General features: G+C 37.1%; 1 protein-coding gene across 1 annotated transcript in view; it reads right to left on the reverse strand.

Moving 5' to 3' along the window:
* The window catches only part of ERCC8 (ERCC excision repair 8, CSA ubiquitin ligase complex subunit), a 69,496-nt gene that overhangs the window by 11,325 nt on the left and 33,476 nt on the right, over positions 1-24,695 (reverse strand). Inside the window, exons 8-11 of the mRNA XM_069096366.1 lie at positions 23,103-23,206; positions 21,859-21,983; positions 14,238-14,435; positions 10,280-10,363 (exon numbers count right to left, since the gene is read on the reverse strand). Coding sequence (XP_068952467.1) covers positions 10,280-10,363; positions 14,238-14,435; positions 21,859-21,983; positions 23,103-23,206 — 511 coding nt within the window. The remainder of the gene's footprint in view (positions 1-10,279; positions 10,364-14,237; positions 14,436-21,858; positions 21,984-23,102; positions 23,207-24,695) is intronic.

Consider the following 24,695-nt stretch of genomic DNA (forward strand, 5'->3'; position numbering starts at 1 on the left):
GTTACTTAACCCCAATTGCTTAAAAAAAAAGAAAAAAAGAAGAGAAACTTTAAAAACACTGAAGATACTGAAACTAGATTCATTAATATCATTGAATTTTAAAGGTGGAAGGGCTCTATAGATCAATGATCTCCAAAGTAGAGGCTGTGGCCTAACCTCAAAAACATGAATGAGTCAGTGTGGAAATATGGGTCACATACACCTGTGTGCTATTTAACCAGCCTCCAAAAAAAAAAGTTTATATACATTTTATCATTAACATTTCCTCTATCAATTTCTTAAGTTTAGATAATCAACAAAACAATCAATGATTTGTAGCATTTGCTGATTTCTGAGGTATAAATGTTCACACTGAAAATCTAACAATTGACTCCCCTAAGTTTCAAGCAGTTTGGGGCTGGCTACAACATACTCCTGCAGTATACCACTCTTCCAGAGACAGCTTGAGGTGTATCTCAAAAACAACCACACCTACCCTTATCTCAGAACACTCCCCAATTCAATCCCAAAGTAAACTACCAATATCTTCCCTTTAAGTCAGTAATTAACTCCCCTCAGCACTTAAAACCTCACTATATTACGCAGGTACACAGGAGCAGTTATTCAGGTATTATTGGAAAAATCCAGAACACTCATATCCACCCCTTTATCCTGAGATCACCTTGTGGTTAGGTAAGCATCCCTCAAAGAGTGACCTCTGTGTTCCAAGCATTGGTGAAATGTTTTAGAGAAAAGGGGACTCTGAACAAACTTTGGAGCTACAGAACCCACAAAATGACACAAAGAAGCTAACCTCCTGCTGAGGACATCCCAGCAGGCTGGCAGGAATCAGCCAGAAAAATACAAGCTGGTTACAGGCCATAGAGGACAGTAAGAAGCAAATAAGAGAAGTGGAGGAAAAATTGGGAAGAGAAATGAGAACGATGCAAGACAATTATGAAATGAGAGTCAACAGCCTAACTGAGGAAAATAACACTTTAAAAAATTGACTAACTCAAATGGCAAAAGAGGCTCAAAAAGCCTCTGAAGATCTTCCCTGCTTTGAAGATATTCCTGGCCCCCTTACAGGCTGAATATAATCACATGGAGCCTGTGGTAGGAGGAGTTTACCGGAGGGTGCGGCAGAGCCCACAGGAAGCTGTGAGTTAGAGAAGTGAGAGACGGAGGGAGGAGAGGATACACAAGAGGGAAACAGACTTGTGAGTAAATGTTGGTTTGTGGGAAGGCTAAAGGATGGTGTGGCTCTCTGTGGTGTTATGGCTTATTAACTTCATTGCTACTATAATGGATTTGATTTTTTGGTTTTCTGGTGTCTGAATAAATGTTTTGCTTCTGTCTTCTATATGGAAAGTCTGTTGTATTTTGCAATTGAGCACCATGCCAGCATATTTACAGTCACCACTGGCACTGTGAATAATATTGTGTTGGCCACACACCACCTTAGTTCAGGCCATTGTTCTTCTTGTCTCCTATCTCTCTTTTTATATTTTCTACACAGCTGCCAAAGTGAATTTCCTAAAGTGAAAGTCTGACCATGCCATTCAACCAACTCTGGTGACTCCCTCTTGATTCTAGGATCAAATGTTATTTCACCTTATTTCATTCTTCTAAAATGACTATATTTGTTTAAGTTTTGTAACATACATAATTATTAGTACTCTGGTTTCTGGATGGCAGAGTCCACCAGATTACTAGATCCCTTTCCCCAGTGCCCCAGCTAGATTCTTGCTCAGATCCCAACAGGATCTATCCTTCCCAATGGTTGTGGGCATAGCTGCTCTAGGTCTCTGGCCATGAGATGGACATGGATGCTTAAAACCATTGCTACCTTTCCTGATGATGTACCCTAAGGACTACAAGACCTGCAGCTGAACTCTCTTATGCTCTGTCTCCTGAAAATTGAAGATGAACTGTTTGAGAAGTTGAATTATCTCACTTTTGTACTCACATTGTACACAATGAATGGCACATAATAAGTACTTAAGTATTTTTCCATTCCAATCCATTAGTATAGTAGTATATGGATATAATTCATAAATATAAACATATGGGTATATGATGGAAAATATTTTTATTAAAATGTTTGTACAACTAACAAAATTTGGAGCACACTGATCTAGGTTACCTCTCACATTTTATGTATCAGGAAAAGAAGGTCCAGGGAAATTAAGTGAATTGCCTACGGTCACAGATTAGTGGAAGAGCTTAAAGTAGAGCCCCCAGAACTCAGAATAGTCTTCATTCAGACCAGTGTTCTTTTTACAAAAGAAAATCTAGCCAAAAATTACAGATTTTTCTAACAATTCAAAAGTAAAGGAAGAAAATAAACCCATTAGAACTTGATCTTATAAATAACGTATGGTAACGACTCACAAAATTAACTGAAGTTGGATTGAAGGATAAGTGCTGCGCCTGGCCTGGAAGCTACTTAAGGGCCAAACCTTCTTTCTTAGCAAAGCTCTGGAGGCAAGAAAGTTTTAGGCAGTTTTCTAGTTACATAATCTGACCTGCTTGCCCTCAAATTCTAGTTCATCAATAAACACGATGCTTTATTTTGCAAAGCAAATATGTTAAGAATAAAAATAGGAAGTAAATTCTACGATGTTAGCTACTCTTTTCAATATCTTCCATCTTGTTCATCATAGTGCACTAATATTGTCTTTCTTAGATTAATGTGTGAATCTTTAAAAGATAACTCAGAATTGATGTCTTTTTTATTACTTAAACACGGTTTTTATTTTATATTTTAAGTGAATAAGCAGAGAAGGTCTGATGTTTACAAATAAATCTTGCTAATTACGGAGAAGTTCACTCACTACCAGTAGGCTGGTTATTAGGTGATGAATTCTTTGGTTACGGTGACTTATTGGACAATTACAACTTTTAGAAAGGCGAACTTAATTGCAGATATTCTAAATGTGAGTTTTTTGTTTAAAACACACTATTCAAAAAATGGGATCACATTAATACCGATATTGTCACAAGGCCACTAGATAAAAGGAAGCTGCAATTAAAAGGAAAAATGGTTCGAAGGATTTCTTAGAGAACAAACCAAAGAAGCTGGTACTTGTGCTCCTAAAGGCAACATAAAATTATTATTTCATTAGAGACTTGGTTATACTGAGTCAAATTATTTGTGATAGCATAAGCAAAAACACTAATCTGAAAAAAAAATCTGCTGTAAAAGATAAGCAAGTAGGGAAATTCTAAGAATTTGTCAGTATTTCCCTCCCCTGACCCTGCAAGCCTACTGAACGTATTCTTTGATTCTCAATGAATATATTTTTCCAGAAGTGAGTCAAAAGGTGCTAGGAAGGGCATGCACTGAAAGACATCTCAACAAAAGAAAAAGAAAATATCTGTCTTAACAGTCAGAAAACAATTGATGTGGAAATAACATTAAGACCATCTGTACAGATAATCAGTATATAAGTATGTTAGCACAAAGATCAAGATCAACGAAATTAAAGAGGGGCTAAAGGTGAGCAATTACTGCATACAAAAGAAAAAATACTGACTTTATTATCATTTCCTATTTAGGCAATGTAAAGCAGTAATCACAACAAAGAGGTTCAAAGGGCCCAGAAACAATGTTAGGCAACCAACACTTGATCTCTTTGCTATCAAAGTCAAGGGCAAAACAACCTTAGAATAAAAACTAATTTGTAAGGCATCATGACAAGGGGGATGGATAAAGATTAAAGAGTGGCATTACTTCAGTAAACAGCAAATATTAATGGTTGCAAAAGTGAATCTTTGGTGTGAGAAAACAGCTTTGAAAGACGACAGAAGTCTGATCACTGCAGTGACCAAACATGACTACAAGACGCTAATGATGAAGGAGGCTACTCACCACTTGGCAAAGACATAGTGAAATAAGGAGGGGGCAGAATCAATATGGCAGAGTAAAAGCAGGGACTTGCTTGAGCTCTTCCCCCAATCACCTCCAAATACCTGTAAAATTTCAGAGCTATAGAACCCACAAAATGACAGAGTAAAATACATCTCCAGCTGAAGACAACCTGGAAGGCCAACAGGAAGGGTTTATCACATGGGCCTGGGAGTGGAGCTCAGACCCACATGGGCTGCGCTGATACAGACCTGGTGGAGCAGGCCTCAGGGGACTGAATCACTGCATCTGTGGCAGTTTCCAGACTACTCAACCCACAAACACCAAAGGTCAGTGGGGAAACTCTGTTGGGTCTGGATGAGAGAAGAGCATGATCTGGCCCCAGCCCTGGCACAGTGGAAGTGGCAGTAGTGGCAGCAGCAGTGGCTGCTGCTGGAGCTCCAGGCCCACAGATGGTGGAGGGATCAAGCGGCCGATCAGAGGGCAATGACTCTTGCTCTACCCTGCTTGGATCTGGGTCACAGTCCTGGGTGGAGGCCCTGGGGCAAGGAGGAGTGATGGCGTTGGCAGACCTTGTGGCGGCTGTAGAAAGGGAATCCTCCTCACAGTTCTGAGGCAGAAAAGAGTGCTTGTGGTCACTCACAGACCAGAGAGCAGATAATGGGAGGAGTAAACACTTTTCCTTTGATCATATCACCTTAGAAGAACTGAAAATTCACAAATGCCTAGAAGCAGCTCTGACAACAGTTGCACAAAACCCCAGAAATTTAGGATAGAGCACTCTCCACTTTGGAAGCAGAATCCCACTTTGACAAAGAGCTCAAAAGTCAAGTAACTGGCTGGGAAAATGAGGAAAAAAAAAATCAGACTACAGAATCTTTCTTTGGTGACAAAGAAGAATAAATCATACAACCAGAAGAAGACAACAAAGTCAAAACTCCTGCATCAAAAACCTCCAAGAAAAATATGAATTGGTCACAGGTCATGGAGGAGCTCAAAAAGGATTTTGAAAATCAAGTAAGAGAAACAGAGTAAAAATTGGAAAGAGAAATGAGAGTGATGCAAGAAAATCATGAAAAATAAGTCAATAGCTTGCTAAAGGAGACCCCAAAAAATACTGAAGAAAATAACACCCTAAAAAATAGATTAACTCAAATGGCAGAAGAGGTCCAAAAAGTCAGTGAGGAGAATGCCTTAAGAAGCAGAACTGGACAAATGGAAAAGAGGATTCAAAAGCTCACTGAAGAAAATAATTCCTTCAACATTAGATGGAGCAAATGGAAGCTAATGACTTTATGAGAACTCAAGATCTTATAAAACAGATTCAAAAGAATAAAAAATAGAAGACAGTGTGAAATATTTCATTGGAAAAACAACTGACCTGGAAAATAGCTCCAGGAGAGATAATTTAAAAATTATTGGACTACCTGAAAGCCATAGTCAAAAGAGCCTAGCCATCATTTTTAAAGAAATTATCAAGGAAAACTGCCTTGATATTCTAGAACCAAAAGGTAAAATAGAAATTGAAAGAACCCACTGATCATCTCTCGAAAAATAGCTCAAAAAGAAAACTCCCAGGAATATTATATCCAAATTTCAGAGTTCCCAGGTTAAGGAGAAAATATTACAAGCATTCAGGAAGGAAAAATTTGAGTATTGTGGAAACACAATCAGGATAACACAAAATCTATCAGCTTCTACATTAAGGGACTGGAGGGCTTGGAATATGATATTCTGGAGGTCAAAGGAACTAGGATTAAAACCAAGAATCACCTACTCAGCAAAACTGAGTATAATACTTCAGGGGGGAAAAAATGGACATTCCATGAAATTGAGGACTTTCATGCATTCTTGATGCCAGAGCTGAACAGAAAATTTGACTTTCAAATACAAGCAAGAGAGGCATGAAAAGATAAACAGGAAAGAGAAATCATAAGGAACTTATTAAAGTTGAACTATTTACATTCCTACATGGAAAGACGATATCTGTAACTCATGAGACTTTTCTCAGTATTAAGATAGTTGAAGGGAATATGTGTGTGTGTGTGTGTATAATATATATGTATGTATACACACACACACATACATATAAAAGCTGTTACATAGTTAAATTGCTTATATACCTGTCATTTTAGCCAGCAAGCATTTATTAAGCACCTGTGAGTCAGGTACTGTGTGAAGTGCTAGGGATACAAAGACAGGAAAAAAAGATGCCTGCTTTCAAGGAGCTCACAGTCAGATGGGGGTGAGAACACTCTAGGATAAACTGGAGTTGATGAACAGAGGGAAGGCTCTAACATTAAGGGGGATCAGGAAAGGCTTCTTATAGAAGGTGGTAAGATTTGAAGGAAGCCAAGAGGAGGAGATGAGGGGGGAGAGAATTCCAGGCAAGGGGGATAACCAATAAAAATGTCTGGAGTTAGAAGATATGAGTGTCTTGTTCAAAGAAGGGGAAAGGAAGAGAACAAGCATTTAAGTGCATGCTATGTGCCAGGTTGTTGAGGCCCAAAACAGAATTTTTGAAATTTTGAAAAGTAAATTTTAAAGCTCATCCTCCTCCTCCTCCTCCTGCTCATCCTCATAATCATCATCATTTTTACTCCATCTCTCTTTTGTAGCTTCAATCTAACCCTGGCTCCTGCTCTTTTGCCTAGGATTTTCATAATATTCTACAATAACCCATAATTCTCCTATCCTAAAAAAAAGTCATCATCATCACTGAAAAATCTTCCATTAATACTAGTCTATAGTGGTTTTCTCCACTTCCTAACCAACTACTCAATTTTCAACTCCTTACAGTCTACTTCTTCTCATTCTAATTAAACTGTTATCCTGAATACAATCAATGAACCTATAATCACTAATTCTGTCTCCCCCCAACCCCACCATGGTCTTCATCTTTCCTGGCATCATTGTATTAATGTTACATTTGCTGATCACTCCTTCCTTCCTGAAACTCTTCTCTCCCTTGGCTCTTTCCTGACCATATGCCTGCATCCTTGACCACTCCTTTTGTGGAGTTTCTTTACCACCCTTTCCCCTACTCCCATAGCAGTGGTTCTTCAAAGCTGTCTCTGGGCAAGTCCATTCACTCCATCATCAGCTGTCACTTGATGACTCAGTGCAAACATCTGCCTCCCAAATCTGGTTCCATCATTCTGGAACAGTAGATCCTAATTTCCAACTGGTGGTGAAAATACCACCTTCTGGAGATATCTTATTGCCATTTCAAACTCAATATATCCCAAAACAGGCACCTCAACTTTTAAAAACCTGCTTTTTCCTGTCTTATCTGCATAATTACCATTATTATAGTTACCTAGGCTTGACCTAGACAATATCTATGTATGTAAATATGTAAATATGTAAAGCCACAGCTATTAAGTACACTAACTTGTATTTTCTGAAATCTGTATATGTAATCTGCAAAAAAGAAGTTTCTATTCTCATGATTCTGAAAACTAAAAACACCCTGGGGGTCATCTTTGACTCCTCCCTCTCCTGCTTCCAATATCTAATTTGTTGTCAAACTGATTAATCTATTTGGATGTCTATTAGATCTGTCTTCTCCTTTCTAATCCTACTGAAACTACTATATTACAAACTATTATCACTTGGATTGTTGTAATAAATAGCCTGTTAACTAGTTTGCCCTCCTCTGTTTTTCCTTCTTCTAATCTATATAACACAAATACCAAAATAATATTTCTAAAGCACAGCTATCATTGCAGTCATCTATTAAAAAACCTTCCATTACTCCCCATTATTTTTTAAAAGAAGTTTAAACTCCATGGTATTTAGGGCAATGGGCCCTTACCTCTCTTTCTGGTCTCCCTTCTCACTGTACTCTTAAGTCCCTGCCAAGCTAGACTACTCATTTCCCCGAAAATGTACCAAAGACTTTCCCTCATTCATGCTGCTACTCATTTAGTTCATTCTGTCCATCTACAAATTTGATGAGCATACTATTTATATTTCTATTCAAATCGCTGATAGAAACATTAAACAGCACTGAGCCAAGCACAGATCCCTGGGACTTTCTATAGGAGATCTCCTCACACAATGTCATTAAGCTATTGATAATGATCCTTTATGTCTGGTCTTCTTACCTGATCTGAATGCATCTAACTAGCTTTAACTAGCTAGTTAAATAACTAGCATTATTGTCTAATCCCCTCCCTATCTTCTTTACAAGAATAGCATGAGATACTTTATCAAAAGTGTCACTAAAATCTAGGCAAATGACGTTGGCAGGGTTCTTCTCTCTACTAATTCAAAGAAGGAAATGTAGCTAGTTTGGCATGCCTTCTTTGTGATGAAGTCATGATGGCTCTTTGTAATCACTGCTTTCCTTTCCAGATGTTTGCCAGGTACCAGAAAGGATGTGTTCGAAATTTTCCCAAGAAATGAAGTCAATCTCACTGGCCTCTATTTTATAGGCTGTTTGTTCTTTCATTCTCTCTCTCTCTCTCTCTCATTCTCTCTTTCCCTCTCTTTTATTTATCACTTTCTTCTCTCTCTGTCACTCTCTGTCTCTCTCTTTGTCTCTAAATTGCATTACTGTCCTTCTTCAGTCTTGTAGTACCTCTCATTTTCTATGATCTTTCAAAGACTAGTAGCCATACCTAGCAATCCCAGCTGCCAGTTCTTTAAAGCCCCAAGGACGTAGTTCACTGGAGCCAGATGACCTGAATTTATCAAAGGCAGCCAGGTGCTCTCTTACTATCTCCTCAATTATCTTGGATATGAAAGCCCTTGTTAGTCATTTATGTTTTGCCAAGGACAAAAGTCCTTCTCATTTATAGAGAAAAAAAATAGAAACAAAATAAGAATTAAATAGCTCTGTTGTCTTTCTGTTGTCACTTACATTCATCCAATATACCCTAAGCTAGGGTCATACCCATCCTTTCCCCCACTCCAATGGAGGTTTAAAAACACCTTTTTGTTGTCCTGAGCTTTATTAGTCTCTTTAAACAAATCCCATTTTTCCTCCTCATTACAATTGTCTACCCTATTCAGATTTTTTTTTTCCTTATTTATTTAGAATTTCATTCTTGAGAATCTCCCATTCATCCTGGGCTACCTTCTCCTAAACCTTTTTCATACATGGAATTCTACTTATCTTTTCTCTGAACCCTTTGAAATACGTTATACCCTATTTTATGATTTTCTTAATATTAAGTAGATGGCAGAACTAAAATCTTTCTGTGACATGCTTCAAGGCATCTTACATGATTTAATAGATGACAGGGGAAGTACCTTGATGCAAGGGCACCTTTAAGGTGACAGTTTGCCCCAGCAATTAAACTGCTCTTTTTTAAGTCAACAAAGAATGAACACATAGTAGAACCTTATATTCTCTGTATGCTTTATGCCATCTAGAGAGAAAGATGAGATAATCTGTGGAGAGAGACAGCAACAACAGCTGGAGGGAGGGAGTTTCAGATAGGTTTTGAGCATGAAGTAATATCTGGTCTGAGCCTTGAAGAAAGTAAGGTTCATAGAACTGTAGCTTTCAAGATAGAAGGGACCTTGGAGGCCACCTAACTCAATTCTCTCATTTTACATATGAGAAAACTAAGGCCCAGGGAGGTTATGTAACTTGCCCAAGGTCACACAGGTAGTAAAGAGACGAAGGTGGGATTTATACCCTGGCTCTGACCACAGATCCTGGACATTTTCTTCTGTACTCCAGAAAATTTTCTTCTGTACTCACATCAAGAAATCTAAAAGGAAGAGCTGGCTGCAGGCAAGGCATTACAGCAACAGGCAGCAAACAGCAAGCAGCACCACACAGAACTTAATATTAACATTATTTTAGGCTGAACTGACTAAAGAATTAAGCCTGATTTGTCAAAGTGAAGTATTCTTTTTCATTTAGCCTCTTCTAATGTATCCTACTATGTATGTATAGTTACTAGAATTACTTGAGTACTTATCAGGTAAGCAATGTTGAATTATGTAGAGATAGGGATTAGACCTGTGATTTCATTGGCATAGGGAACTCTCAGGTGAGGAAACTCCCTCTACCAACACATGTTGACACTTTTCTGCAATCTCTATAATTATAGAGCTGCCTAGGGCACTGAAAGTTTAAGTAACTTGCCCAGGGCTCACAAAGTCTGTATGGGTCAGTGCTGGGACTTAACTTACATATTCCTGGCTTAGAGGTTGATTTATGAAAAACAAAAAACTAAAATTTGTCCACCTAATTCTTTTTTTTTTTTGGAGGGGGAAGGTAGGGCAATTGGAGTTAAATGACTTGCCCAAGGTCATATGGCTAGTTTTTTGTGTTGTGTCTGAGGCCGGATTTGAACTCAGGTCCTCCTGACTCCAGGGCGGGTGCTCTATTCACTGTGCCACCTAGCTGCCCCTATCCACCTAATTCTTAACTATTTAAAATTTACAATTTGTAAAAAGTATACTTACCTCATCATCTTCATCAGGGAGGGGCTCACGTAAAGCTGGCACCCAAGCAAGAATATTGCAATCTCTGCTACCACTATAAAGTTCCTATGATATAGAATGCAAAAATATGACAATGGAGAACATTAAGATTTAGAATCAATCTGAAATCGACTAGTATTTCCCCATATTTTTTTTTGGAGGGGGGAAGGTAGGGCAATTGGGGTTAAGTGACTTACCCAAGGTCACACAGCTAGGTTTGTGTGTGTGTGTGTGTGTGTGTTTTAGGTGTCTGAGGCCAGATCTGAACTCAGGTCCTCCTGATTCCAGGGCTGGTGCTCTATCCACTCCCCCCTCTCCCCCATATTTTTAAAATGCAGAATTCTTTTTCTTTTTTTAAAGCAACTGGGGTTAAGTAATTTGTCCAAGGTTACACGGCCAGTTTTTTTTTGTGTGTGTGTGTGTGTGTGTGTGTGTGTGTGTGTGTGGGCCAGAACTGATCCTGGGTCCTCCCAACTCTGGGGCTGGTGCTCTTATTCACTGCGCCACCTAGCCACCCCCAAAATGCAGAATTCTTAAGACAATAATCCAGTGTTGCCTGAAAAAGTTATATTACTGACACTCAATTATATGCTTTTTCAAACTGTCTTTTACTCCATTTATTTCTGTTAGTATTACCAGATTCTGCAGAAAAAGAGATTTTCCTTACTAAAAAAAAAAAAAAGGAAACAATATCATAAATCTCAGATGAAAAGTTTTTTCCCTTCTTCTTTGACTCAGGTGTTAAAGGATACCCTTTGGATACTATAAAAGGCAAACATCAAATGACTGTATTTTAAATAGATTACTGACATTTCTATTGGGGCAGCGAGGTGGCCCAGTAGATAGAGCGTTGGGCTTAGAATCAGGAAGACATCTCCCTGAGTTCAAATCTGCCACTTATTACCTGTGTGACCCTGGGCAATCACTTAACCTCATCTGTAAGATGAATTGGAGAAGGAAATGGCAAACCACTTCAGTATCTTTGCCAAGAAAACCCCAAATAGGGCGACAAAGAATTGGACATGAGTGGACAGGAACAATCAAATTCCTGTCTGTATCCTAGTCATAGTAGTAGTATGAGAGAAGTAGCAGGTATTCAGCTGGAAGAACAAAGCACTGTTTTTCCATTTAAACAGAATTTGCTGTGTACTTAAAAAAGGGAAAAGATATGCAGTATAGAAACAAAGTTGGGGCATTCCCTTCATAAACAGCATATAGAACTCATGAGAGGCCTGTGTCACTTGTGTCTGTCTTAAGGTTCAATGCTAATTTTTATGTGTGAATGTGAGCACATTGCTTTATAGGGGACAGTACAGGGGATGGTACAGAAGTTTTAAAGTATAAATTTCAATTTAATTCTAAAAAACAAAAAGTTTACTAAGCACCGACTAGATGCCAGACACAGTTCTAGGCACTGGGCATAGACAAAAATGAAACAGTTCCTACCCTCAAGGACTTCATGTTCTAATGGGAAGAAATAATACACACACAGATAAGTAAATACAAAATAAAATAAACATACACACTTATACCAGGCCTGTGATTTGTTGGTATAGTGAAGTCCCAATGAGGAAAGACCCTCTGTTAATGCAGATTAGCACCTGCTTTGCAACTTCAGAATCTTAGAGCATCTACTAGGGGAATGAAGAGGTTAAGGGGCTTGCTAAGGATCACAAAGACAATGCTGATCAGGGGTGAGAAAAAAATCCAGATATTTCTCCATTATGCCAACCTGCCTCTCTTCATAATATAAACAAAAATTAATTTCTGGGGCATGGGTGGAAGAGAATGATAAAAACCAGGGATTTGCGCAGAATGTGGCCCTTGAACTAAGATTTGAAGGGAATTAGAGATTTCAAAAGGCAGAGGTGAGAATGGGGATAGTTTATGCAAAGGAATGAAGTCAGGTTATGGAGTTAAGGTACAAAATATTGTGCAAGGGTTATTAGAAGTAGGTTAGGTTAGCTGGAAGGGAGAGTGCATGTGAAATCAGTCTGGAAAGACAAGCTGGAGAAGACCGTGAGGGGTATTACATACCAAACAAAGTTTACATTTTATCAGAGGCAGAAGGGAGCCCCTAAGGATCACTGAGCAGAGGAATGACAAGAGCAAACTTGTTGCTTTAGGAACACCAGTTTGGTGCTTGTATGGAAAAATGGATCAGAAGGGAGGGGAATGTGGGGCTATAATTAGCAACAAAGAAGAGGAAGCTACAGTAGATCACGTGAGGGGATAATGGCCTGACTAGGGTGGTAACTATATAAACAGAGATGGAAAAGGCAGACAGGAAGAGATGAAGGAAAGGAAGAAGAGAAGAAAGGAGGAAGAAAAAAAGGGAAGGAAGGAGGGAAAGAGAGAGAGAAGGATAGAAGGGAGAAGAGAGGAAGGAAGGGAAGGAGGTAAGAAGAGAGGAAAAGAGGAAGGAAGTAAACATTTATTAAGTACCTACCAGGCCCTGTGCTATGTCCTTTACAAATATTACAAAATCTGGCAGGTGCAATTATTAACCCCATTTCACAGTTGAGAGAACAGAGGTAGAGGTTAAGTAATGTACCCAGGGACTGAGGTCACACTTGATCTCTCAGCACTCTACCCTCTACACCACCTAGCTGCCTCTGAATAAATGCCTCCCTCTTTGTCTTACTATTAAAATTAGAAATATTAGTTTAAACAGTTAAATACTGCACTTATTCATACTGTCTTTCATTTGGGGACCTTGAAACCCAGGTATGACATGGCTTCATCAGGTGGGTAGTATAAGAGTTATTAAAACAAAAGGAAGAAACTAAACACATCAGTGCAAATAAAGTAGATGATAGTACCTATTAATAATAAAGTCACTGGGACATGCTTACCTAAATGGCAGACAAACCTCAGAGTAAAACCAGTTACTATCTTCATCAATTTATATTTGTTGAAGGCATATACATGTGCTCTCTAAAAACCCTTATCTCTGCTCGCAGGGATCTTACAAAACAAGATCCCTCACTAAATACAAGACATAACAAGAAGTAAAAGCCACATTCAATGGGCTGGAACGTTGAGAGGTCTTTTTCACAGGGTCTGGAAAACAAAACCCCCCAAGACTTCTCTTAAAAAAAAAAACTCAAAAAAGGAATGTCTGCATTAGTAAATTTTCCCCTTTATATAGTTATGGCTATGTTCCTTTTCAGAAATTACAAAGGAATCTATGGGGAAGAGATATTTTGCTAAGAAATAAAGCTAGGAAGATATCTTAGTTACAATCTGCCCCAAAGGTGGGACAATGTGGACAAGGCAGTGTTTAAAATTCAAGAAGTTAGGGAATCAGGATAGCTAGATATGACTTAAACACAAAAATAATCTAAACTGTCAGCAGGAAATATATGAATACCACTACACCACAAAAACTGTATGTAGAAAAACTTAGTAAAATTGCTAGTGATATGTTGTGCTCCCACGTGGCATATCAAGAGATACTGCAACAATATTTCCTAGCGCTGCTGGAGGAGAAAGTTTAGGGACATAGCTAATCCCTTGAGTTAGGGAGAATAAAATGTGAGAAAGGAAAAAAGCTCATATAGAAAAAACACTACAGTGAGTCAAATAGCTGGTTGTTGAAAAAAAAAAAACAATGAAATAACCCTAAAGAAATATTTTTATTTTTATTTATAATTATCCCGTTCCCTCCCCCAAAGACTACTTACAGGAAAATACCTTCTGCAAAACCCAATAAGAGTAAGATTATTAATTGCCAAATAAATGGAGTCCATATGCAGAGGAAAGTTAATTTTTTCCAATTAAGTCATACACTATTATCTTAAATATGTCTATGACTCTAACTTGTAAGTCTGGTTTCCAATTGGAATTCTAGAGGACCAAATCACAATCCACTATTTTATGCACAACTGGTCTGGCAAGCTGCCTGAGCATTTTAAATTCCCTTAAGTACTTCACTTACCTGGAAATTAGGTTGAAATACACAGCAGTCAACAGTATTATAATGTCCCCTAAGCATAGTTATCAGTTCTCCTGAGTAAACTGTATAAACAGCAATGGTGCTACCATATGGTACAAAGACAAATTCTGGACTGCAGCCATGAGAGATGGTAAATTTCAATCCTTTTCTACTTTCATTACAGACTTTACCATAGTTTACCTGCAACAGACAAGAACATGGAAAATTAGTCATTGCCTGCTTCTAAATAGTAAGATACATTTTAAAAATGTGAACATTTAATAGTTTTCATAGCTATTTCTTGAAAAAATATTCTTCCACTTAAAACATCCTTTCCCATATTGGTCAGTTTTTATCAATTCAAATTAAGTTTCCCTCAGGTGACCCTTGTTTTTTAGAGAATAATCAATACCATTTTATAATCTCACTAAGAAAACCAATGTCATTAAGACAAATTGATATTAAATATTAGGATATATAAATAAAACCAATCCTCAATTATTCAAGAAATATTCAGGCTCTTTAGTTCTCTTCTATATGGTCTCATGATATGTTAAGACCTCCACTCAAGGGTTTAAGTGATTACAGTCTTAGGTCTTAATTGAGGTCTGCTGAGACAAAGGCTGAACCCAATGGATATAAATTGGGGGATAAAATATTTATATTATTCCTATTTACTTTTCCCATGGCTATAACAATCCATCTTAGCTGGCCAGTGGGTGGGGAGAAGTGAGGGCGTGACACAAACACTAAGGTACAAAGGAATACTTGTAAAATTTGGAGGGACACTACTAGTATACTTGTTCCTTGCCCACCACTTAGAATACAATGTGACAAAAAGTACTTTTGGAACTTGTGGCCTGAGGTATCTTCATAGGAGAATTTGGCCTGATTCTTCCCTTTGAGTTCTGCAGATGCACTCCCCACAAAGGGACAGAAAGGAAGCGTTTTCTGCCCTGGCAGATTCTCAGCTGCCTGGCAGAGGCTCTGCCCTGCTGCCCTTCTGGTCACTCTGATTAGGGCTGATCACTTGTGCAAGCTGGAAAAATGTCTATAAGTGTCACTTAGAACACTGCCCAATTTCTCACACTTTCTAGAAAGTAATCCGGATATTTGTGTCTCTCCCAAATCCCCAAAGAGCTATGTGGTGGCAGTCAACTTCCCATTTTTGTTTTGGCCCTTTGAATCAGAGCTATGACTTCTTTGGTCTGGTTTAGTCTCTGCTGATACAACTGACATCTGCTCTGCCTTCTTAATCCATTCAGTTCTGATTAATGTTTCCCCATAAATCCTCCACAAAAACCAAAGTGCTAGACATTCTCATCCTATTCTTTTTGAATCTTGGAAATACAAATATTCCATTTCAGATGTCAATCTGTTTTCACCCATTCTTGCTATCTGACATTCTATCTTTTTCTAGTCATAAATATTATGGATATCATTTGTCAATTGACTCTCAAGTCCAAAGTGTTAACATGCTACAAGTTGCTTATGCTCATTATACATCTCTCCATTGCCCTCTGGGAGATATAATTTGCCATTAACATTTTGCTAAAAATCAGTGGTCCATGATTTTTGGTCAGGAGAATAGTGGTGTTAAAGGGACAGGCTTTGGTGGTGGTAAGTGATTTGGTATTGTTCTCTTTCTAAAATGTAATCCAGTCGGTTTCTTCCTTTTCTCAAATTTTAGATCTAGCTCATCATGCTTCTGCAACAACTGTCTGAGATACAAGAGTCTCCAGGTTATGGCTGAAGGGCTAGGAAGCTAGGTAGTGGGGGGAGGTACTGAAAGTCAGTGTCAAAAGTATAGCCACAAGGAGGAGTACATTTATGAGAAGCAGCAAGGAAGACTCAAAGCAAAGATATGTACCTAAATATCTAATGATCTAGACAGATCTATATCGATGTCTATGCACCAAGTCCTCAGTCATCCTTCTTTACTAGGAATCTGTATAGTATATGACTAAGAAATTGTAGTGTTAAATATACATACTATAATACACGTATATATTATAGTATATGTACATACACATATGTATGTATATGTGTGTATGTATATATATGAGACCAGTAATGTTGACCTAATGTATAGCCAAATTAAGACACCAGACACACAAGAAATTCAGTGAGGCTGCTCGAAATCCCATGATATGCTTCCGAATATTCTGTTGAGATTATTCTCTTTTTCAAGACCACCTTATTAATTAAAAATGGACAAGCCTCAGCTGGCAGAGACTGCAGTCTTCTCTGTCATTAACTGCTGCATGACCCTAGACAAGTCACTAATCTTTTCTTCACTTCAGTTTCTTCATTTGTTAAAGGAAGGGGCTGGACAAAATGAACTCTAAAGTTCCACTTCATACTAAAATTTACCCAGTTGCATGTAAGCTCCTCAAGGACAGGAGCAGTTTTATTTCTGCCTCAACATCACTAGTGTTTCAACCATTGCCCTTCTTCTGTAAGGCAGACATTTAATAGATATTTGGTGACTTTCAGTTCTAGAAATATTCAACAATGAAAATGACAAAATATTTCAATCTCAGGGTACACTACGCTAACTTTCAGGAGAATGATCTTTAAAAACAATGTAAATATAAAAGAACACTTACAGTACATTTATGGCATTTTTTGGCTACTGTGTGGTTACAGTAAGAGGCTTTTAAAATACAGATGTATAAAAATTTACATATAGCACTGTGGTTTTACTATGAAAATGTTAATTTCCCTGTTTCTTTTAGATGTCATTGTCTTAGGCTTATTAAAGATTATAAAGATCTGTGGCAAGATATTACTCAGAAAAAAAAAGACTTAAAATTTTATGACAAAGGAGTCTCTGCAGACAGGTGGAGGATAACAAGTACAGAATGCAGCAAACCTCTGATCTTGCCATATCAACCACAAATGTACCACTTCCATGTTCAAGAATTCTTCCTTTTTTTTTTTGGAGGGGGGAAAGTCAGGGCAATTGGGGTTAAGTGACTTGCCCAAGGTCACATGGCTAGTGTCTGCAGCCAGATTTGAACTCAGATCCTCCTGACTCCAGGGCCAGTGCTCTATTCACTGTGCCACCTAGCTACCCCCTGAAGTTCAAGAATTCTTAAGTCCCTTTATCAAACTATAGTCTATTGGTTTTCCACATCTCCCACCCCTTACCCAACTCTTCATCCTAACAACTTCAATCCTTTGACCCTTCAGTTCTTTTCAAGTTCAAATCCCTTTCACTAGACACTCCTCTTTTCCCTATCTTGACCTTTTTGTGAACCAATTCAACTCTAAACTGTCCCTAGCCCCCTTTATCATTTTATTGACTGTGCCCTGCCAAGTCTCAGCTTTGGATCATTCCTACCATCTACCACCTTTGCTTCTACACACATGCTCCTAAATGATGGTGGAAGAAATCACTCAATCGTTCTGACTGGGTCCACTAAAAACTTGTTACACAACCTCAACTGGGCCCTCACTGCTGCTATGCAATCCTTCTGCAACTCCCTTATCAACTTAATATCCCACTTTCCATAGTAGCTTGTCTGAATTTTTTCATCCCTCCTCAAACCTTCATGGAGAATAATGCTGTCAGATGTAGTTGATCTCTTGGGTCTGTTTTGCTGAAAATGTCTTTACTAGAAGAGAGTTCAGTATGGTGAACTATATTGGTGAATGACTATGATGTTAAAAAAAAAAACCCAACAGCCAAAGGGCATACATTTTTAAAATAGAGAGGAAAAGAGCAAACTGGAGAAAAAGAAGAGAGGAAAGATGGAAATGGCAGTGGGAAATTCAGAAATATGCATTAAGATGTAAGAAATAATAACTTTGATTTTTCCTAGATGTTTAAGTGATTAAAGAATCAATAATTAAAAAAAAGGAAATTGATGAGCTCATCCTTGAATGCCTTATCCAATATTAAGATAAACTGGTTACAAATACAGATAGTTCTCTCTTTTGTGTCATAATGTATTCCTGTAAACCAAGCCATAAAATAGATTGTGATTTACCCATAGTAACAATGTAATTGGGAAAGCATTCCGGACAAAGGAATCTGCACTAAATAAATAAAAGATATGATTAACAATGTATCATAAGTATATATAAATGTATCATAATGATACATCTAGGAGCTACTATAATAGTTCGAAAAGGCAAAATTAAATTACAAGTTTTACAAAACACTCACAAACTATATATAGTGATGACCTAACACTTCCCAATAGGCTACAACATGTGCATATATAATATAATCCTGTCACAGATTTGACCTAAAGTTAACGAGAACTACTTACTTCTATACTTCAACAGTTATAATATCAAATGTTTAATAAGTGGTTTTTCAAAAAACTTAGTAGTGTTTTACTTTTGATTTTGGAAGGGTGGGGAGAGGTAATTTTTGGATTACCTGCATCTTTCCAAAGTTACCTAGTGTTGGAAGTCTGAGCTAACGCCTTTTAAAAAGAAAGTCTACATAAATTTTCTTACAGTAAATAAAGAGTCAGAATCAATGCACTAACCTTACACCTGTACTGAAATGGGATCATTATTTTCCAAAATGGCTATAGTAGCACATACATATTTGAAATTAAGAGAGTTTGGAGAGCAAATCTACTGAATTTTGTTCTATTGTTCATTGTATATTTTTTGTTCCATCTACTCACCAACATCAAGTGAAGCTTACGTGTATAGAAGAGATGGGAACAGAAGTAACACTTTTCCCTCAGTGATTAAAGGGATATCTATGACTGTAACTATAACATTTAACTATATATATAATATACATATACCTATATATACACACATAACTATATAACTGTAACTATAACATCAAGACATTTCTCTTTCATTTCTCAGTTTTCCTCTCTTTCATGGCTTAAATTTTTGGGAGGGGAAGGGAAAGAGTGCAAAGTGCAAGAAGGGAAAGAGGGCAAGTCGTCTCTTGAGGCCTGTTTACTCATTTATGTGCAATATTATATATTGAAACTGCTCTTTCGAGGGTTACTAGTGATCAGAATCTAGATTGCCAAAATGAAGGGCCTTTTTGCTAGCCTTGATGCTCCCCAATGTTATATGTCAGATATGTAGCTGAGTGAAAGTTTGAGAATTCAAATCAGAATATAAACTGACAGTAAACAGTGATTCTCTAAAGCCCATAAAATCTCCGCTTAATATGAAGAAGAGGTCTGGAATTTGGGATAAAATATTATGTTTTAGCTGTGTGACCCAGGGTAAGTCACTTAAGCCTGTCTGCCTCCGTTTCCTCATCTGTAAAATGAGCTGGAGAAGGAAATGACAAATCACTCCAGTATCTCTGCCAAGAAAACCCCAAAATGGTGTCACAAAGAGTCAGACACAACTGAAATGTACTCAACAACAACAATTTAGCTTATAGGAATAGGGACTGGATCTATGATTTCATTGGTATAAGAAATTTCCAGGCGAGGAAATTCCCTCTTCCACTGCAGGAAGAAGGTGGAAGCCTTCTCTTCAATTTCTCTTTTCAGAGAGTTACCTACTTGAACACTGAAAGGTTAATGAGGTTAGTTAGATGATTTAATCAGGGATACAGAACCATTATGTGTTAGAGGCAGGTCTTGAATCCACATCTCCCTGACTTCAAGGCCAACTCTATCCACTCTGCCTCTCAGGTTACAGGAATAAGCAAATAGGTTTCTGAGTAGTTGCTATAAGATTGATGGAGCCTAGGTGAGGGAAGGTGTCTTAGACATTATATAGTACTACTTCGCATTAAAATATTACCTTAGTTCTGTCCCATCACCGAGGTTGTTAAATCTCCACCTAATCACAATTAGGGATGTTTTCACTGATAAAAGACAATTCACTTTATCACTGATCTAGGTGTTCAAAAGTTATTTTTTTAAAAATGTTAGACTTAAATTTGTCTCTTTATAAATGTGCATTCATTAACCCCAGGTTCGCTCTTGATTCCCTCTTCTATACAAGAGCCCTTCAAATACTAGAAAGTAGCTCTCAGGTTTCCCCTTGGCCTTTCCTTTACACACTAACCCCCTCCTGGTACCCTTAGTATTTCTTTGTAAGAAGAGTTTTCAGGGCATAGAGATCCACTGGAAAAGTTGAAAGGGGTATGGGAAAAATATGGGAGACAGCAGATTGGAGGAAGGGATATCCTGTGGGACTGCTATTTTGGGGCAGTGGGTAGGGGAAAAATGGGGAGAAAATTTGTAACTCAAAATCTGGTGGAAATGAATGATGTAAATCAGAAGTTAATACAGCATATGAAAAAAAAAAAAGATTCCTCCCACAACCTTTCTGTATGTAAGATCCCATCTTCCCTCCATGTGTGTGAGAGAGCTATAGAATGACCTAGCACAGACTTACTCTGTGTCCAATACAAGTGAACTTTTAGTAAACTTTACTTTTCTTTGGCTGAAAAAAAAAAAAAAGAGATTGTTTTCAGATGCCTCAGAATTCTTGTCTGTGAAAGGTTCTTTCGTTGGCTAACATTCCCCTTAGAATGTGATATCCATATCTGAACATGATAGTCTAGATATGGTCTGATAAACACAGAATACAGAATGACAACCTTATCTAAATAAACAAGAAATGAACAGAATCACAAAATATCCAGGATAGGTCATCCAGACTAGGCAGCTGAATTTTAAGTCAATGTTTACCTATGTGAAGTTGTGGAAAAAAAAAAAAAGACAGAATGAAAGAATTGTGTTTAGTGTCACTCTGTACAGTATCAGAACTCTGAGGAGATGATTAGACATCAATATTACCAAGATTTTAGGTGGCTATATGTACTCCAATCTCACAATCATTTATTTATATGTTACATAAATTTATGCATCATGCAATCATGTTATTTGTCTATGCTGCCTTTCTAGATGAGAGAAGCAAATCAAGTCCTGCTCAGGGTCAAAGTGATAGAGACAGAGTTAGAATTCAGTTTCTGAGTTTCTAATCTGTGGTTTAACTGAGTCAGAGTCTCCTGAGAGAATATAAAGGGAATAATGTGTTCTAACATAATCTAGACATAAATGACTTAGGCCTTTCCCCAGTAAAATCAATAGTAATAATGATTATTACAATGACATTAGAAGCATCTGGAAGGGAGTATTTAGCCAGTACAGATGCTAAAACAAAGGGATAATGAGATTAATATTAACTCCTATAACTTCCTATGGAAGCTTTTTAAGTTAGTACAAACTACAGAATTTTCTAAGACTATTTTGGAGGGTACTAAAATGTGCACAAGGATGGGAGGATTTTTAGTCAAGAAAAAAAAAAAGCATTGACATAGAAAGGTATTTCTAATTAGTTGCCATCCAGGAATTCACTTATTTCTTTATTTTTTTTTTATCAGATTCATTCTATAACCTTAAAAACACATAAGGCATAATATGAATTTGCTAGGCATTAAATCTTTATCAATAATAACTGCTTGGTCGTTTTAAGAGTTCAGTATCTGTCACCTGATGGTGCACTTACTATGAAATGTTCATATTTAACTTTATTTTAGATAAGAAAAATAGTTGTGCCTCAATGGCAAGTTACATGGTTAAATTTAAATGACCCAAAGTGTATACTGATGAGCTATTTTTAAACTGAACATCCTCAACTCCATTTCAAACTCCATCAGATATCTTACTAGTGTGTTTTCTCCACTGGAAGTATTCCAGAGCCTCATTCGATCATCTGTTCCAGTAGTCAGAAGGTGAAGCCCATCTCTTGTAAAGCACAGGCCATTAACTCTTCCATTATGGGCTGTGTTTGCTACCATGAAAAATAAAAACAGTTCAGTTTTTAGTAGATTCATCAATCCTAGAAAAAACAGTCAATATATATTCAATTTTTAACATCATTTAAGCATATTAAAATGCACTGCTGTAGAAACAATTTGAAGTGAATAAGCAACTATCAATAAATGCTTTAATTTTCATAAGGATGTGAACTAGAATTATGAAACGCAAAAAGTTAAAGGAAAAAATAGGGAAAATTAAGAGAGGAAAAAAAAGAGATGTTAAATCTAGTACAACTGGATTTGTTCAGAGTATGGTTTATCAAATGTGTGGATATCAAGGTTCTTTTCAGCTAGTAGTGAAAACCACTTAATTTCCTCTCCCTTCAATGTTTCCATTTCTAATTATGATGGTCATATTTAATGAAAACCAGCCAATATTATATACAGAATGTGATGGAAAGAATAAATGTTATATCAAAGAAAGGACAGCTGTTCTAGTCTTTTAAAATTAACATGACTTCAAACATGTCTTTGTGCTGAGATAGTACTGTTTCCTTAATAATCTGATTCTACTTTTCTCTTTGAAAACTTGTTTCTAAAGGCAGCATGTGATTTTACCATTTAATCAAATAATTAATTTCCAGTCAATTCTGAATCAAATTTCAAACTACAATCAAAATACAACTATAAAAATGCAACTGATGTACTTTGTCACCTGGATTCATGCTGATTCATATTCAGCATATCCTGCACTTTTTATGCTGACACAATGAATATAAAATCCTGCCATTTCTTTACTTTACAGTGGGCTATCTAAGTGGCACTCTCTGCATTTGCATTTCTTAAGTACATTTACCCCAGACTATCATAACAGTGGCCAAAGGGGTGAAAATGTAGGACAAATTGGTTCAGAGATGTTTCTATAATTCAAAATTCAGAGGCAATTAGAAATGGTCATATTGCTTATTTACCAAATGATTTAATTTAGCTTTGCACAAACTGATCTGGGATTTCTGATTGATGCCTTTTTTCCCCATCTATAAAATGTGAAATTTAACATATCAATATTTTTGCCATTTCAAGAAAGCTTCAAGATTAAAAAAAAATATCATTACTGTCTTATTTGTATATAAATACAAGCTCTTCATTACCTGCTTCAGAAGATGCTTTCGACTTTTCCCCATTGTGCTGATCGAGAGTAATCAGGCATCCTGATGCTCTCCTAATATCCCACAATTTTACTTTACTGTCAGCACTGAGAGGAAAACAGTGTTACAATGATTTAGACCGAGGCCAGAGACTCTGCCCCTCCCCTTGCTCGTCAGTCATCACAGCAAGGATCATTACATTTGCACAAATGTATCTGTACATTTGAGTTGTTGTACCTTTGCCTGTTCGGCAGATGTTCAATATGCAACATTAGCATTAAAAATAGTGGAAAAAAAGCTAAGAAAATAACCTTTCCTTTTTAGTTTACAAGGACACAACTCAACATCTGCTGCTTTTACACAGTTATTTTTAATTACATGAGCATCTCTCTCCCCCCCAAGGACTAGACAGGCTGTAGTTTGTTCCTTAGCAATTTTCTAACTACATTTCTCCCACTACTTGTTATTCAAATACCGTCTAGACTATGAAGCAGATAAAATTTTATTTTACTTAAGCATCAAGCTATCATATGTGACATTTTTTTCTTTAAAAAAGAGAAGAGTAAGGTTAGCAAAAGCTAACGTAATTTCACTCGATTTAGTATACCAAAATTACTCATCTCAAAGGCTTACAGGTGATAAATTTGATGATCTAGAAATTAAACACTTGTTTTTATTCTTTTTCAGGTCATTGAATATATGCTTAAAGAAGAAAGACACAAGACTTTGTTAACAAACATCAGGCCTATACATTCATTGATTATTCCAATTGATTATTTGAAGATGCTGGTATTGTATGGATTCAGAACCCACTAGGATGTATGCTGGATCCTTCCCCCACTGAGTTTGTGTCTTGTGTTTTAATAAGTGCAGGAAAATTTACAAGCCTGTTTGTGTGTCAGAAATGTAAAAAAGCCTGAATGATAATGTTTATTTGCCTATAACCAGTTTTTTTTTTGTACAATTCACAATGAATCCTGTAATAGTGGGAGGAATAAGAGATACTTTCCTCACTTCCAATTCGGTTTTGTTTCTGAACCCAGTTCTGTTAAACTGGGATTCTATTCTGCTCAAACATTGGTTTGGGCATGCTTGTATCTCAATCCTGTCCTCCCTGGAAGGGATAAAATTCCTGCCACATCCAGAGAAATAAAGTCTCTAGAAAATCTTCTGGAATGATAAAGATCCAGGGTTAGATCAGAATGAACCTCTCAGGCTCACTGCCACCTAGATCTATACTAAAGTTATGACAGACAATAGTTTCCAGGGGAAAGAGGGAGCGTTATATTTATCTAACTCCTTACCTTCAGTGTAAGATTGGTGATTAAAGATGCACGCTGATGCTTGACTGTAATAGGTGGGCATCCCCATCCAATTTAATTTCAAATCTTAGTGTTTTGATTTTTTCATATTTGAGGCAAATTTAGAAAAAATATAGGATAATCAACAGTTTTAGAAGAATATTATTTGCAAAATAAGAAATATTCTCCAGGTGTAAGTTAGTAGTTTTTAACCACAAGGGTAAATAACATACCATTAAATTATTCTATTTTACCAAAATTGATGCCAATGATATAATGCAAATCTCAAAATTTT

This window comes from Petaurus breviceps, unplaced genomic scaffold (assembly GCF_028583685.1).
Source record: "Petaurus breviceps papuanus isolate PSGF00001 unplaced genomic scaffold, PetGlider_PUasm1.0 229, whole genome shotgun sequence".
Lineage (NCBI taxonomy): Eukaryota > Metazoa > Chordata > Mammalia > Diprotodontia > Petauridae > Petaurus > Petaurus breviceps.